This window comes from Nannospalax galili, unplaced genomic scaffold, assembly GCF_000622305.1.
Source record: "Nannospalax galili isolate Female #2095 unplaced genomic scaffold, S.galili_v1.0 scaffold342, whole genome shotgun sequence".
Classification (NCBI taxonomy): domain Eukaryota; kingdom Metazoa; phylum Chordata; class Mammalia; order Rodentia; family Spalacidae; genus Nannospalax; species Nannospalax galili.
In genome coordinates, this window is record NW_008349359.1 from 254989 (window position 1) to 269510 (window position 14522).

Here is a 14522-nt window from a genome sequence, read left to right on the forward strand (position 1 = left end):
CTATTCAGAGGAATACCACAATAGAGAATAAAGAGGATTATATTATTCTATTTACAGATATTCTGTAAATAGAAACACAGACTAGCTGGGTGTGGTGGTGCACACCTTTAATCCCAGCACTCAGGAGGCAGAGGCAGGTGGATCTCTGTGAGTTCAAGGCCAGCCTGGTCTACATAGTGAGTTCTAGGACAGCTGGGGCTACAGGGAGACCCTGTCTCAAAAAGACCAAAAACAAACAAACAAACAACAACAACAAAAAAAAAAAAAACCACAGATTTATGTCCCCCTTGGCTGAGGGAAGTCTCCCTTGTAAGATTCTGAACATTGAGATAGGGACACAGAGATGCAGAGAGATTTAAGGGCTTCCAGGGGAAGAAGGACTGCAGGGCAGAGAGTCCTTTGGCACGGTGACAGCATCCCAATAATGCCCTCTCTGATGAAATTAGGCAGAGTACGTTTCAGCATTTTGCATTTAAGAACCCTAACAGGCTGAAGAGATAGATCCTTTCAAAGGTTTCCCCAGACCCAGAGAAATAGAGCATGTCTAGATAGACTGTGTCTTTTAAACAGAGCATGCCCATTCCTTTAGGGAATAAGGTCTGGTCTAATCTCTGTAACAAAGGAAATTTGTGTAAGGTCATCCTTTTGCCTACCTGTAGGCAAGTATACTACGTGCATGCAATGTCCACGGAGGCCAGAAGAGGGCGTCGGATCCCCTGGAAATGGAGTTATGGATGGTTGTTAGCCGCCATGTCGCTGTTAGGAACAGAACCAGTGTCCTCTATAAGAGCCGAGAGTGTGCTCTTAACCACCCCACTTTTTCTTTTAACTCAACTCACTGGTTCCCTCCTTGCAAACCCCAGCTTCTCTGATTGGCTGTTGCTGATGACGCCATTAGGTCGCGCCCCCGGAGCAGCGGCCGTGCTGTCATGTGGCCGTGTGGCCACGGATGGCTACGGATTCTTGTGCCTTGGCGGTTGATTCGGCCCCACAGCCTTGCCAGCACTTTTGGTGGCTGTAGGGTGGCGATGGCGGAAGCACTCTCTGACGAAGCCGAGGCAGGCGCTGGGCTGAAGGCTGTGGCTCTGCAAAACGGACACGCGAAAGGGGAGTCGCTCCAGGAGCGCCTGGAGGCGGCGGCGGTAGTGGAGCCCGCCGAGGGGAGCGGGAAGCAGGTCCCGGGGAACGGGGAGGAAACCCAGGGAGGCAAAGAGCAGTCCTCAGCCCCAGCCAGAGACTCAGGCAGGAGGAAGAAGCGGTGGGGTGCCACTGGGGAGCGGGTCGTGCCGCCCCCAAAGAAACGGCGGACTGGGGTCAGCTTTAGCAATGAGCACTTTGCAGAGACCAGCTACTACTTCGAAGGCGGCCTGCGCAAGGTGCGGCCCTATTACTTTGACTTCCGGACCTACTGTAAAGGCCGCTGGGTGGGCCACAGCTTGCTGCACGTCTTCAACACGGAGTTCCGAGCCCAGCCGCTGACCTACTACGAGGCTGCAGTCCGGGCCGGACGCCTGCATCTCAACGAGGAACCAGTACAGGACCTTAGCATCGTGCTCAAGGTAGGGTCCGGTGGGGCTGGCCAGAACCGGGAGAGGAAAAGAGGAAGGGTTCTTTTCAGACTTAGTTATAAGTGCTGAAGTAAAATGATGGTAATTCACAAGCAGTCTCGTTTTCCCTTGAAACTCTTACCCTCTCTTCCCATAGCGCCAGGTAGACATCTGTTCCATGCTCCAGAATTCAACCTGTTTATCCTCCCCAGCAAGAGGCCTGTTTCCAAGAAACAGAAATGGCAACTTTAATGTCCCTTTTAGATCTTCCGTGAGACAAGGGCAGTGCTTATTTTCTGCCCTGAATGGGAGCACTCTGTACAAATAATAATAGATACATCATTTATGCATTTTTTAAAATTGTTTTTATGTATATGAGTGCTTTGCCTGCATGTAAGTGTATCATGTGTGCATGCAATGCCCGTGTAGGCCAGAAGAGGGCGTTGGATCCCCTCGAACTAGAGTTACAAATGGTTGTTAGCTACCATATGGGTGCTGGGAACTGAACCTGGGTCCTCTGCATGAGGACTCTTAACTGCTGAGCCATCTCTCCAGCCTCCCATTTATGCATTCTTACATATCAGGCACAAAGTTAAGCATTTTATATGCTCCAACATGAAATCCAAGTGGTAGTTTGGGGGCAAACATGTTGTTTACCCCATTTTATGAGAAAACTGAATAATAAACCTCAAAGTAAGGCAGCAGTGCTACTTCCAAAGTGTGTGTTCTTATTAACAAACTATTTGTATATGATATTTATAGAATTGTGAATGTCAGAGACAGAGATTAAAATTGACTGGCTAGGTGCTTTGACCTGTTCTTTAAAATTCTCTCACATCTGAGAGTTACCAGACACCCCTGTCAGCACTGGCTCACCATGGTTATGAAGAGAAAAGCAGTTTTAGCATTTGGGAATAACCTCTTCTATCCCAGTTTGGAAAGCCGCAAGTCTGCTACTTTCCTTACAAGTGAGGAAACTGAGGGCCAGAGAAGTTTAAGTGACTTGCCCAAGAGCATGTAGTGAGCCTGTGGCAGAACTATATGTAGAGCCTAGCACTCTGGATTTAGTTTGGGTGTTTGTTGAAGGTTATAATTAATAGTATATGGAGGTTTTTCCTCTATTTAAAAGACATTTGCAGGGCTGGAGAGATGGCTCAGCAGTTAAGAGCACTGATTGCTCTTGCAGAGAACCAGGGTTCGATTCCCAGCACCCACATGATGGCTATGAACCATCCTTAACTCTAGTTCCAGGGGAATCCGAAGCCCTCTTCTGACCTCTGTGGCATTGCATGACATGAGTGCACTCACATAAATGCAGGCAATACACTCATACACATAAAATAAAAAGAAATAAAATATTTTTAAAAATTGTTCAGTAATTTTTACTGATGGCTCAGTAAGTAAAGACTGATGCCCTGGGTTTGTTTCCCAGACTCACATGAAGGAGAGAACTGACTCCCACAAGTTGTCCTCTGATCTCCATATGCACACAGCAGCACACTTGCTGGCACATGCACACACCCAAATAAATTAATAAAGATGTTTTTAAAATTAAACTTTATCGTAATGATTATACAATAAGCAAAACCAGAAAACATCCACAATCACCACCAAGAGATTTCATCAAGGCTAGCTGTCTATATATTTTTACAAAATGAGGGCTGGAGAGATGGCTCAGTGGTTAAGAACACTGGCTGTTCTTGCAGAAGACCTGGGTTTGAATCCCAGCACCCACATGGCAGCTGACAACTGTCTGTAACTCCAGTCCCAGGGGATCTGACAGCCTCTTCTGACCTCCACGGGCATTGCATGACACAGCTGCACTTACCTACATGCAGGCAATAGATGCATACACATAAAATAAAAAAAATTAAAAAAAAATTTTTAGAAAATGAGATCACACTATGCACACTACTTTTTCTGCTTACGGAGTCACTGTGACCATTCTTCCATGTATATAAGGACCAGGGGAACCTGGTGTGAAGCTGACTGTTTGTAGGCTGCTGGTCCTCAAGCTGATAGGCTACATGTTTTTGACAGGACAATGATTTCTTGCGGAACACAGTGCACAGGCACGAGCCCCCAGTCACAGCAGAGCCTATTCGATTGCTAGCTGAGAATGAAGATGTGGTGGTTGTAGACAAGCCTTCCTCCATTCCTGTCCACCCCTGTGGTCGATTCAGACACAACACAGTCATCTTCATCCTGGGCAAGGAGCACCAACTGAAGGAGTTACATCCGTTGCATCGACTTGATCGCCTTACCTCAGGAGTGCTCATGTTTGCCAAGACAGCTACTTTCTCTGAAAAGATTCATGAGCAGGTTCGGGACCGGCAGGTGAGCAGGCTTGTCTCCTGCAGACCACTTCCTTGGCTTATAGGTGCTCTGTGTCCGAAAGGTGCCATGGAGTTCTAGATTTGAAGTGGGTCTTGAGCTTTATCTGCAACTTTTCTTACTTTCAGGAGGTTCAGCACCTAAAGTGCCAAAGACAGGTTATCCCATATGTTTCAAGGTCTAGTGATGGCAAGCACTGCCTCTTCATAGTTTGTGCTTCTGAAATTATACAGTGCTAATGAGCTGATGGACATTTTTAAGATGAGGAGATTTTGAGACCTTTTGGGAGGACTCTGGATAAAGTTAGAAGAGGCATGGGTAGATCACTTACTGGTAGTGATTATGGTCTTGAGACAGTTGTGGATCTGGATCATGATACATTTATTGAGTGTATGCCAGACTTAATACCCAACACATTAGAGACCAATTTACTGAATGCTTATAGCAGTTCTGTGAGGTGGTTTTTTTTGTTTTTTGGGGTTTTTTTTTTTTTTTTTTTTTGAGATAGGGATTAGCAGTATAACCCTGGCTGGCCTGGAACTCACAGAGATCCATCTACCTCTGCCTTCCATGTGCTAGGATTAAATGAGTGTACCACCACACCTGGCTGCTTTTATTTTGTTTTGTTTTGTTTTTTTATGCCCTTTTGTGAGACAGGGTCTCCCTGTAGCGCCAACCTGTCCTGGAACTCACTATGTAGACCAGGCTGGCCTTGAACTCACAGAGATCCGCCTGCCTCTGCCTCCCAAGTTCTGGTATTAAACGCATGCGCCACCATGCCCATCATATTTTCTAAATGAGTTATGGGGCTATTAAAGAGATTAAGAACAGTACCCAGGATCATGAAACTGGAAAATGTAGACACTAGGGTTTGAATCCTCTTCTCCTGACACTGGTACATTCTTACCACTGCAGAGGGTTGGAGTCTGTGGTTTGTACTGACTTTTTCCTTCTTCCTCCTATCTAGCTGGAGAAGGAATATGTATGCCGGGTTGATGGGGAGTTCCCAGACAAAGAAGTTACTTGCAAGGAACCCATCTTAGTGGTGTCTTACAAAGTAGGAGTATGCCGTGTAGATCCTCGGGGCAAGCCCTGTGAGACTGTGTTCCAGAGGCTGAGCTACAATGGCCACTCCAGTGTAGTACGATGCCTACCACTCACAGGCCGTACCCACCAAATCCGAGTCCACCTCCAGTTCCTGGGCCACCCCATTCTCAATGACCCCATCTACAATTCAGCTGCATGGGGTCCCTCTCGAGGCCAGGGTGGCCACATTCCCAAGACAGATGAGGAACTGCTCCGGGACCTGGTTGCAGAGCATCAGGCCAAACAAAGCCTGAATGTGCTAGATCTATGTGAGGATGACCTGGCCTCAGGACTGACAGAATCTACAGCTCCCCCTTTAGAGTTGGCCAAGGATAGCCTGGAAGAGTTGGCTACAGCTGCCCAGAAGATTGATGGAGTAGCTGAGGTAGCCTCTCAGGATTTGGACACACCACAGGAAGCAGCTGAAGCAGATGTTATGAATCAAGAGACAGACTCACTCTGCACAGAGTGCCGGCTGATGCGACAGGATCCCTTGCCCCAGGACCTTGTGATGTTCCTGCATGCCCTCCGCTATAAAGGGCCAGACTTTGAGTATGTCTCACCTATGCCTACCTGGGCACAGGATGATTGGCAAGAAGATTGAGGGATATGGCCAATGGAAGAATTGCTGCTTAGGTTGCAGTGAGGTTGGGCTATGGGGCAGGGACTGATCCCATTGGTTGAAACTTGGGTTTTGGGAAGGGTGAGGTGAGGCTGTTAAGGAATCTGCTCATACTTGCTACCTCCTTCCTTCTCCTGGCTAGTTTAGGTTCTTTTATGTTAGTAAATATAACTCTTTTTTTTCATATGTCTGTATGTCTCTTTTTACTAGTTCTCTTACTGCCTCGCCCCAGTGCTGGGGATTGAATCTAGGGCTACCAAATGCTCTACAGCTGAACTCCATTCCTAGCCCCCTAATTTCATTTTGTAGCTCAGGCTGTCCTTGAACACTCAGTCCTCCTGCCTCTGCCTCCCAAGTGTTTATATTATAATCATGAAGCACTGTCTTGCTGTGTGTGTGTGTGTGTGTGTGTGTGTGTGATAAAATTCATATAACAAAATTAACCACTGTAAGATATACAATTAATTGTCATTTACTATATTCACAACCTTGAGCAACCTCATGTGGTTTCAAAAGATTTTCCTCACTCCTAAAGGGAACCTGTTCCTGTTAACCAGCCATTTCCCTTTCCCCTCAACTTCTGGTAAACAATTTACTCTTCTTTTATGGATTTGTATATTGTAGATATTTCATATAAATGGGATTATCTAAGATTCATTTAACTTATGTATCAGTATTTCATTCCTTTTTGTGGCAGAAGAATATTCCAATGAATGTCTATACCTAATTCTATATGTCCATCATCAGCTGTTGAATATTTGCATTGTTCTTAACAGTGCTGCTATCAACATCTGCTCTGCAAGGTTTTCTATTTATGTGTTTTCAGTTCAGTACTTAGGGTACTAGGTTGAATAGTAATTTGCAGTCACTGCCAGCAGTGGCTGCTCCTCCGTTCTCACAGGTGCTGCTCCTTTGTTCTCATGGGCATCAAGGCTGCTCCTCCACTTGCCCTGGGCTGAGGCCACTCTTCTGCTCGCCTGGTGCCATCTTCTGTCGTCAGTGCTTCTGCCCAGTCCCGGACCCCAGGGCTGGTAAGGAGACTGTGTCAGTGGAGCTGCATTCAGACACAGGAGACCAGGTTCAGTGACACAGGTCTGGTTTATTGCAGGAAGGCACAAGCTTATATTAGGGGTAGTGGTCCAATCACAGCACAGCAAGTAGGATACCTTATTAGCATAACAGGTTTAGTGTCCTATTAGCATTAACAGACTTAAGGTCCTATCACAGAATATCGGGTAGGATGCCTCATTAGCATACTGGGTTTCAGATTACAGAGCCTAGATTCCTGGAAACCACATGACCCTGACTGTTGCAATATCTAAGTGTTGCAATTTGGAATTCCAAGGGTAGTGATTAGGGAGTAGGAAGCTCTAGGCATCAGTCTCATGATCTGCCAATGGGAGCAAATGTCACAAGGTGTTTCTTGTGGCTCCAACAGTCGGGCCCTTTCCTGCTGTATGGCTGTCAATAAGACTTTCACCCTAGGCTCAAGCCTGTCTCCCACAGTAATTCTATTCAACTTGTTTTTGTCTTTTGACACAGGTTTCATTATGTAGTCCTGGCTGACTTTGAACTCTCTTAGACCAGGCTAGCTTCAAACTCAAGAGAGATCTATTTGTCTCTGCCTCCCAAATGTGCTACCACACCCAGGTAGTCTTCCTAGCGTGTCTCATGCCCAGAATTAAAAATTAAGTGGGGCTGCAGGCAAGATGACTCAGTGGGTAAAAGTGCTTGCTGTAGAAGCCTGACAACCTGAGTTCTATCTCCAGAATCCACAGTAGGAGAATCAACTCCAAAAGCCATCCTCTAGCCTCCACACTCATGCTGTAGCAGCACACAGGCATGCGCCCACAGTCACATATACACAATGATAAAAAAATGTTAAAAGCCTGGCGTAGTGGTACACACTTGTGGTTTCAGCTTGGAAGGAGGGTCAGAAGTCCAAAGCCATTTTTGACTAGCAAGTTTTAGGCCAGTCTGGACTACATGAGGTCCTGTCTGAAAAACTGTTGGGAAACCCTGCTGTTAGGGTTGTAGTTCTCCATGTCCGGATAGCCCTAAGGGGCTCGGCGCCAAATGGAAGGACTCCCCTTTTCAGCAGGGGGCCTCCTGCTCCCTTCCTGGCTTACCTGGAAAGTGCCACCAAGCACGGATGCCTGACCTTATTTGGAACATGACCTTTGGCATAGTTATCTGGAGTGAAAACTACCCCCAGGTTTTTTCTATATGATAATCAGGCATTGCCAGGTAGTCGGACAATAGGAGCCCACTACCACATGTAAATAAAGCATACTATGAGCACCTATCAGCTGAGGCTTTGGCTACTGCCTCCACACTATAATTTCTCTAGTTCTCCCACTGAGTAAATGGAGCTGTTTCACTGAATCTGGAGCTGTATCACTGCTGTTTCACTGCCCCATGAAACCAGCCTCCCCGGAAGGGCTTTCTTCCGTCAGTGCTCACTGACCATCCTGACTCCGTTCACTGCTTCTGCTCCCCCTGCCCTCATGGACCAGTGGCCAACGATCCGCGAAGAGAGGGAGAGACCCCCACAAAAAACAACAAAAACCTAAATGACATCCTTCCTGTCTCCTATTCTTGGATACATAAAGCAATGAGTTTTTGTTTTGTTTCAATTTAAAAAATGGGATTAGGAGCCGAGGAGATGACTTAATAGGTAAGATCACCTTGCTGCACAAGCATAAGGACCTGGGTTCAGATCCCCAGCAATGACATTTAAAAAAGAAAGCTGCCAGGGGTGACGGCACCCGTGTTTAATCCCAGCACTCAGGAGGCAGAGGCAGAGGCAGGTGGATCTCTGTGAGTTCAAGGCCAGCCTGGTCTACATAGTGAGTTCCAGGACAGCTGGGACTACAGAGACACTGTCTCAAAAAGACCAAAAAAACAAAAAACAAAAAAACAGCCAAGTATGGCCATGCTTACCTGTAACCCCAGTGCTGTGTGGGGTGGAGAGAGGAGCATCATTGGGACTTTCTGGCTACATACCTAGCTCCAGGTTCACTGAGAGACCCTGTCTCAATGGAAAAGTGATAGAACAGGACACCTAAGGTCCTCATCTGGCCTTCAGGTGCATGCAACCATACCCACATGTACATATACTACGCATAATACTAAGTACACATTCCATGGAAATTCTTATGCAATTTGCTTTTCCTAGGACATTCTTTTTTCTTTTTTTTTGAGACAGGGTCTCACTATATAACCCTGGCTATCCCAAAACACACTATAAAAACCAGACTGGGCTCAAACTCATGGGAGAGCCTTCTGCCTCTACTTTTGAGACAGGGTCTCCCGGTAGCCCCAGCTGGCCTGGAACTCGCTATGTAGGCCAAGTTGGCCTTGAACCTGGATCCTCTGCAAGAGTAGCCAGTGCTCTTAACTGCTGAGCCATCTCTCCCAGCACCCCTTCAGATTTTTTTTTTTTTTTTTTGAGATGGTCTTACTACGTAGCCCAGGCCACCTTGAACTCACAGGGATCTGCCTGCTTCTGCCTCCCGAGTGCTGGAATTAAAGGGTGTGCCACCACACCCAACCTAGGTTTTTATTTTATTGTGTCTGTCTGAGTATGAATATGTGTACAGATACCCACTCAAGCCAAAAAAAGGGTGTCAGATCCCCCAGAGCTGGAGTTCCAGACAGTTGTCAGTTGCCTGACATGGGTGATTGGAAACCAAACTCAGGACCTCTGCAAAAATAGTTTGTGCTTTTAACCACTGAGCCATCTCTCCAGCCCCAAAATATTTTGTATAGCTGCACTGTGCTCCATTGTGTGCCTATAATTTAATCCACCTCTTATTAGTGGAATTTTAGGGACTTGTAGTATTTCATTATTCTCAGACATAGTAAATAGCCTCATGTCCATCCACACTTACAAAAGTTTCTATAGTTTTTAGTGTAATTTTATGGTCAGTAGACTTTAAATACTGAGAGGTAATGATAATTACTTTCAAAAAGTATTGCATCAAGCCCAGTGGTGATGCATACTTTTAATCTCAGCACTGGGAGGCCAAATGAAATATAGACCCTGTCTCAAGATAAAAAAAATATTCTAGTTTACATTTCATTTGTAGGGCATGAGAGGCTGAGGCAACTGAAGGTATTGGCTGAAAGAGCTAATCAGTCAGCTGTATTTTCAAGGTTGGCCTTGATTCAAGCTCTGAGTTGCAAACACAGGTTTCCTGGAATGCCTAAAAGTTGCTTCAGTCAATCTTGCTCCCAACATTTTAGAAAAAAAATGGGCTCAATGCAGAGCTTGTGGCTTTGGATCACTGGTCCTCAGGACTCAGATTTTCTAAGAACACGGGGTTGTTGAAAGCCAAAGATGGACCAGGCAGGCATGTTGACACATGTCTATAATCCTCAGGAGGATCCAGAGTTGAGTTTGATGTCAAGGTTGAGGTAGGCCAACCTGGGCTGTATTGTAAAAGTTTGTCTTAAAAAGCCAAAACCAAAACAAGACAAAAACCAAAAAACAAAGATGGAAGCAGTGTTACCTAAAGAAAGCAACCAGGTTCTAGACTGGAGCCGCCACTGCAGCAGAGGTCTTACCAGCACAGCTCTCATTTTGCTCAGAATCCTGTCTTCACAAGTTGAGCATTATGTGTAGTAGATTATGTCCTTCCACTCTAAACCCTCCACTTCTTTTCATTTGAAGTTTGTCCATATGTCTTTTATTTCTTGTTTTTTGTTTTTTTTTTTTTTTTTTTTTTTTTGTTTTTGTTTGCTTTCAGTTATGAGGTAGGGTCTCCTTGTCACCCCAGCTAGCCTGGAACTCACTATATAGACTGAACTGACCTCAATCTCACAGAGATCTGCCTGCCTCTGTCTCCCAAGTGCTGGGTTTAAAGGCGTGCGTCATCATGCCCAGTAGCTTGTCTGTATTTTCAAAACCATATTTTACCAGCCATTAGCCACAGCAAATTGGCTTCTTTTTGCCATCTTTCTGTGCTGCCATAATGGAGCACTTGGATGTCCTGGCTGATGCTCTTGAGAGCATCAACAATACTGAAGAGGTGAACCACTGGTCCTTACTAGGCTCTGCTCCAAAGTTCTTGTCAAGTTCCTAACTGTGATGACAATCTGCCTGGTTATGTCGACACATTTAGTATCACTGATGATTACCGAACTGGAAACACTGTTGGCAGCCTTACCAGTAGGTTAAGCAAATGTACAGTGACTAGCCCAGGTCTGATGTGCAGCTTATCCTGTCTCATCAGTTTGGTTTCATTGTACTGGCAACTTCTCAGCTAGGACAACAGACCATGAAGCAAGATGAGAACACAGGAGGGGAAATCTGGGCTTATTTTTCTACAGATATAAACATATGTCTAAATTAAATGCCTCAGTGTGGTAGGGTGAGAACTGCCTCATAAAGCTAAGCACATGCAACCAGGCGTGGTGGCGTATGCCTTTAATTCCAGCACAAAGGAGGCAGAGGCAGGCAGATCTCTGAATCTCTGTGAGTTTGAGGCCAGTCTGGTCTACATAAGCAAGGGGTACAGGGAGACCTTGACTCAAAAAGACCAAAAAAAAAAAAAAAAAACCCTAAGCATGCATAAGATGCATAAGCATTGTCCCCCTTCAAGCTACATACCTATAGAAACACTTTTACGTGTACCCTCAAGAGATTTGGAAAGAACATTCACAATAGCATTCTTAGCCCCAAAAGAGACAAGCAGATATCCACTGCTAAGAGAACAGATATTAATTACAAAGTCAGACAATGGTGGAAAATGAGTGGCTTGGTAAAAGAAAAGTTGAGTGAAAAAAGTCACAGATGAAAACATATGACTCTATAAATTTCAAAATGACGGTCTAGGGATGTAGCTCAGTTGGGAGAGTGTTTGCCTAGCATGCACAATCAAGGAAAACCCTAGATTAGATCCCCAGCACTTGGGAGGTTAAGGCAAGAGGACCAGAAGTTCAAGGTCATCCTCTGCTACATGCCAAGTTCAAGGCCAGCCTGGAATACATGAGACCCTATATCAAAATTTATTTTTTTCAATATTTATTGTTTATATTTTATTCGTATGTGTGTTTTGCCTGCATGTAAGTGCACCCTTGTTATGTCATGTAATGGTATGTTCATGACACTGGTTTCTACTGGTTATTTATAAAGTACGCATATACACATTGTATCATTGTTTCTGTAATACCTTTCAAGATAAAACAATTCCCAAGCCATGGGCTACTCTTACCAAGGATGGAACAAGAACACCTTTTATGGGGGATGGAGAGATGGCTCAGCAGTTAAGAGCACTGGCTGTTCTTACAGAGAACCTGGGTTCAATTTCCAGAACCCACATGGCAGTTAACGACCGTCTGTAACTACAGTTCCAGGTGATCCAATGCCCTCTCTGACCTCTGCACAACATGGGTGCACTTAAATGCAGGCAATACACCCACACACATAAAATAAAAATAATAAAATATATAAAAAAGAACACCTTTTATTTGTTTTGGAAAGTACTGGGATAAGAAATAAGTAACAAGGGCTGGAGAGATGGCTCAGCAGTTAAAAACACTGGCTGTTCTTGCAGAAGACCTGGGTTCAAATCCCAGCACCCACATGGCAGCTAACAACTGTCTGAAACTCCAGTTCCAGAGGATCGAGGATCTTCTTCTGTCCTCTGTGGGCATTACATGATATGGGTGTACTTACCTACATGCAGACAATACACACATTTACATAAAATGAAAATAATAAATAAAATATTTTTTAAAAAACATCATGACCATAATGTAGTGTATGTCTCATCTGAAACCTTGAAGAAGCAGAATTGAGGCAAAATTGCAAGAATTAATAATTTTTCAGCCTCGGGAGTGGTGGCTGGAGAGGTAGCTCAGTGGTTAAGAGAACCCAGGTTCAATTCCTAGCACCCACATGGCAGGTAACAATTGTCTCTAGCTCCAGTTCTAGGGGATTTGATGCCACCTTCTGGCCTCCACAGGCATTGCATGTATGTATGGTGCACTTACACACATGCAGGCAAAGCACTCATACATATAAAAAATATAATTAAAAAAATAAGTTTTTAACCTGGCATGGTGGTATATGCCTGTGGTCCCTGCACTTTGGAAGAATGGAGCAGGAAGATAGCTGTGGGTTTGAGACTAGTGAGATCTTTTCTCAAAACCACCAAAACAAGAGCTAAGTATGGTTGTGCATGCCTATAATCCCAGTACATGGAATGTGGAGGTCAGAGGGTCACCCTCAGCTACATACTGCATTCAAGGGCAGCCTGAACTACATTCAAACTTACTTAAAAATAATTTTTTTCAGGGCAGGTATGGGTGTAGTGCATACCTGTAGTCCTAGGTATTTGGGAGGATATGGTGGGAAATCACCTGAACATACACAAAGATACCATCTAAAAAAAAATTATAGGGACTTAAGGGTGTGGTAGAGCACGCCCTTAATCCCAGCACTCAGGAAGCAGAGACAGGCAGATTTCTTTGAGTTCAAGACCAGCTTAGTTGACATAGCAAATTCCAGGCCAGCTGGGGTTACAGGGAGACCGTCTCAAAAAGACCAAAAAAGAAAAAAAAATTATAGGGGCTAGAGAGATGGCTCAGTGGTTAAGAGCACTGGCTGCTCATGCAGAAGTCCTGGGTTCAATTCCCAACACTCACATGGCAGCTAACAACTATCCGTTGGTAAGTTACATTGGTAAATTACAGTTCCAGGTAATCTGACACCCTCTTCTGACCTTCAAGGGCATTGCATGACATGGGTGCACTTACATACTACATGCAGGCAATACACTCATATACATAACATAAAAATACTGAATAAAATATAAAAACCCTATTTTATATACATATATATATTTTAAAGAAGTTCTAAATTGCCAGCCAGCTGTCAGAAGCTGAGAAAGAGATCTACCTCACAACCTGCAAAGAAATCAACCCTGCAAATACCTTGATCTCAAGTGTCTAGCCTGAGGATTACAAGGAAATACATTTCTGTGGTTTAAGAAAAAGAAAAAAAAAAAAAAGAATCCTGAGGTGAAACGCGAGCTGTCTCTGTCATGTGCTATGTTGTATGAAAAATTATCACTGATAGTTATTGGGAAGAGAGTTCATGGAAAGTGGCCGGAAATGACCCTTTTCAGAGAGTGCTCAAAAACCACCATCAAGGAGGTATTTTAATTTTCTAAAAGCTCAAAAAACAAAAAAAATTCTTCAGATTTATGTGCTACTCTAGCATTTAAAAGTTAAAAGTGCAGCTGGGCGTGGTGGCGCATGCCTGTAGCCCCAGCACTTGGGAAGCAGAGGCAGGTGGATCTCTGTGAGTTCTAGGCCAGCCTGGTCTACATAGTGAGTTCCAGGACAGCTGGGGCTACAGGGAGACCCTGTCTCAAAAAAAACCAAAAAAAAAAAAAAAAAAGAAAGAAAAAAATGTTAAAAGTTGAGGGTGGTGGTACAAGTCTTTAATCCCAGCACTTGGGAGGCAGAAGAAGGCAGATCCCTATGACAATAAGGCCAATCTGGTCAACATAGCAAATTCCAGGCCACTGGGGGACTACAGTGAGACCCTATGTCAAAGAAGGAAGGAAGGGAGGGAGGGAAAATTTTTTTTAAGAGGTCAGGATCTTTGGGAAAGCTAAAAGGGAAAAATTACCTAGAGCTGATGATGACCTTCTATATAGCTCAAAGAGAAACAGGAATCTGTTGGACCCCCAGACTGGGGTACCCAACGTTCATGGGAGGTCGCACCCCAATAACTCAGTCCTCAAATCAGGAGATGCAACAAGCATGAGGATTTATTGGCGTTTTGCAAAACGGACTCCCACCTCACTCGGAGGACAGAAGTCCAGAGCCCAGTTTACAGATTTCTTTTAAAGACAAGTGGCGGCTATGTGCCAAGCAGAGGTAGGGGGAATTTCTGGGATGATTTCCAGCTTGGGCAA

The 14522-nt window shown here is 44.7% G+C and overlaps 1 protein-coding gene across 1 annotated transcript; it reads left to right on the top strand.

The window, feature by feature from the left end:
• Positions 1-908: 908 nt before the first annotated feature.
• Positions 909-5775, top strand: Rpusd2 (RNA pseudouridine synthase domain containing 2). Its single transcript, XM_008846767.3, has 3 exons — positions 909-1559; positions 3588-3884; positions 4849-5775. The coding sequence occupies exons 1-3, from the start codon at positions 930-932 to the stop codon at positions 5569-5571; spliced, it is 1650 nt and encodes a 549-aa protein (XP_008844989.1). The 5' UTR covers positions 909-929; the 3' UTR covers positions 5572-5775.
• Positions 5776-14522: the final 8747 nt, after the last annotated feature.

Excerpts from the sequence above, each read along its gene's own strand:
- Rpusd2 (XM_008846767.3), top strand. The coding sequence starts at position 930 with ATGTGGCCGTGTGGCCACGGATGGCTACGGATTCTTGTGCCTTGGCGG. Across the intron at positions 1,560-3,587 it reads ACCTTAGCATCGTGCTCAAG|GACAATGATTTCTTGCGGAA; the intron begins GTAGGGTCCGGT and ends TGTTTTTGACAG. Across the intron at positions 3,885-4,848 it reads AGCAGGTTCGGGACCGGCAG|CTGGAGAAGGAATATGTATG; the intron begins GTGAGCAGGCTT and ends CCTCCTATCTAG.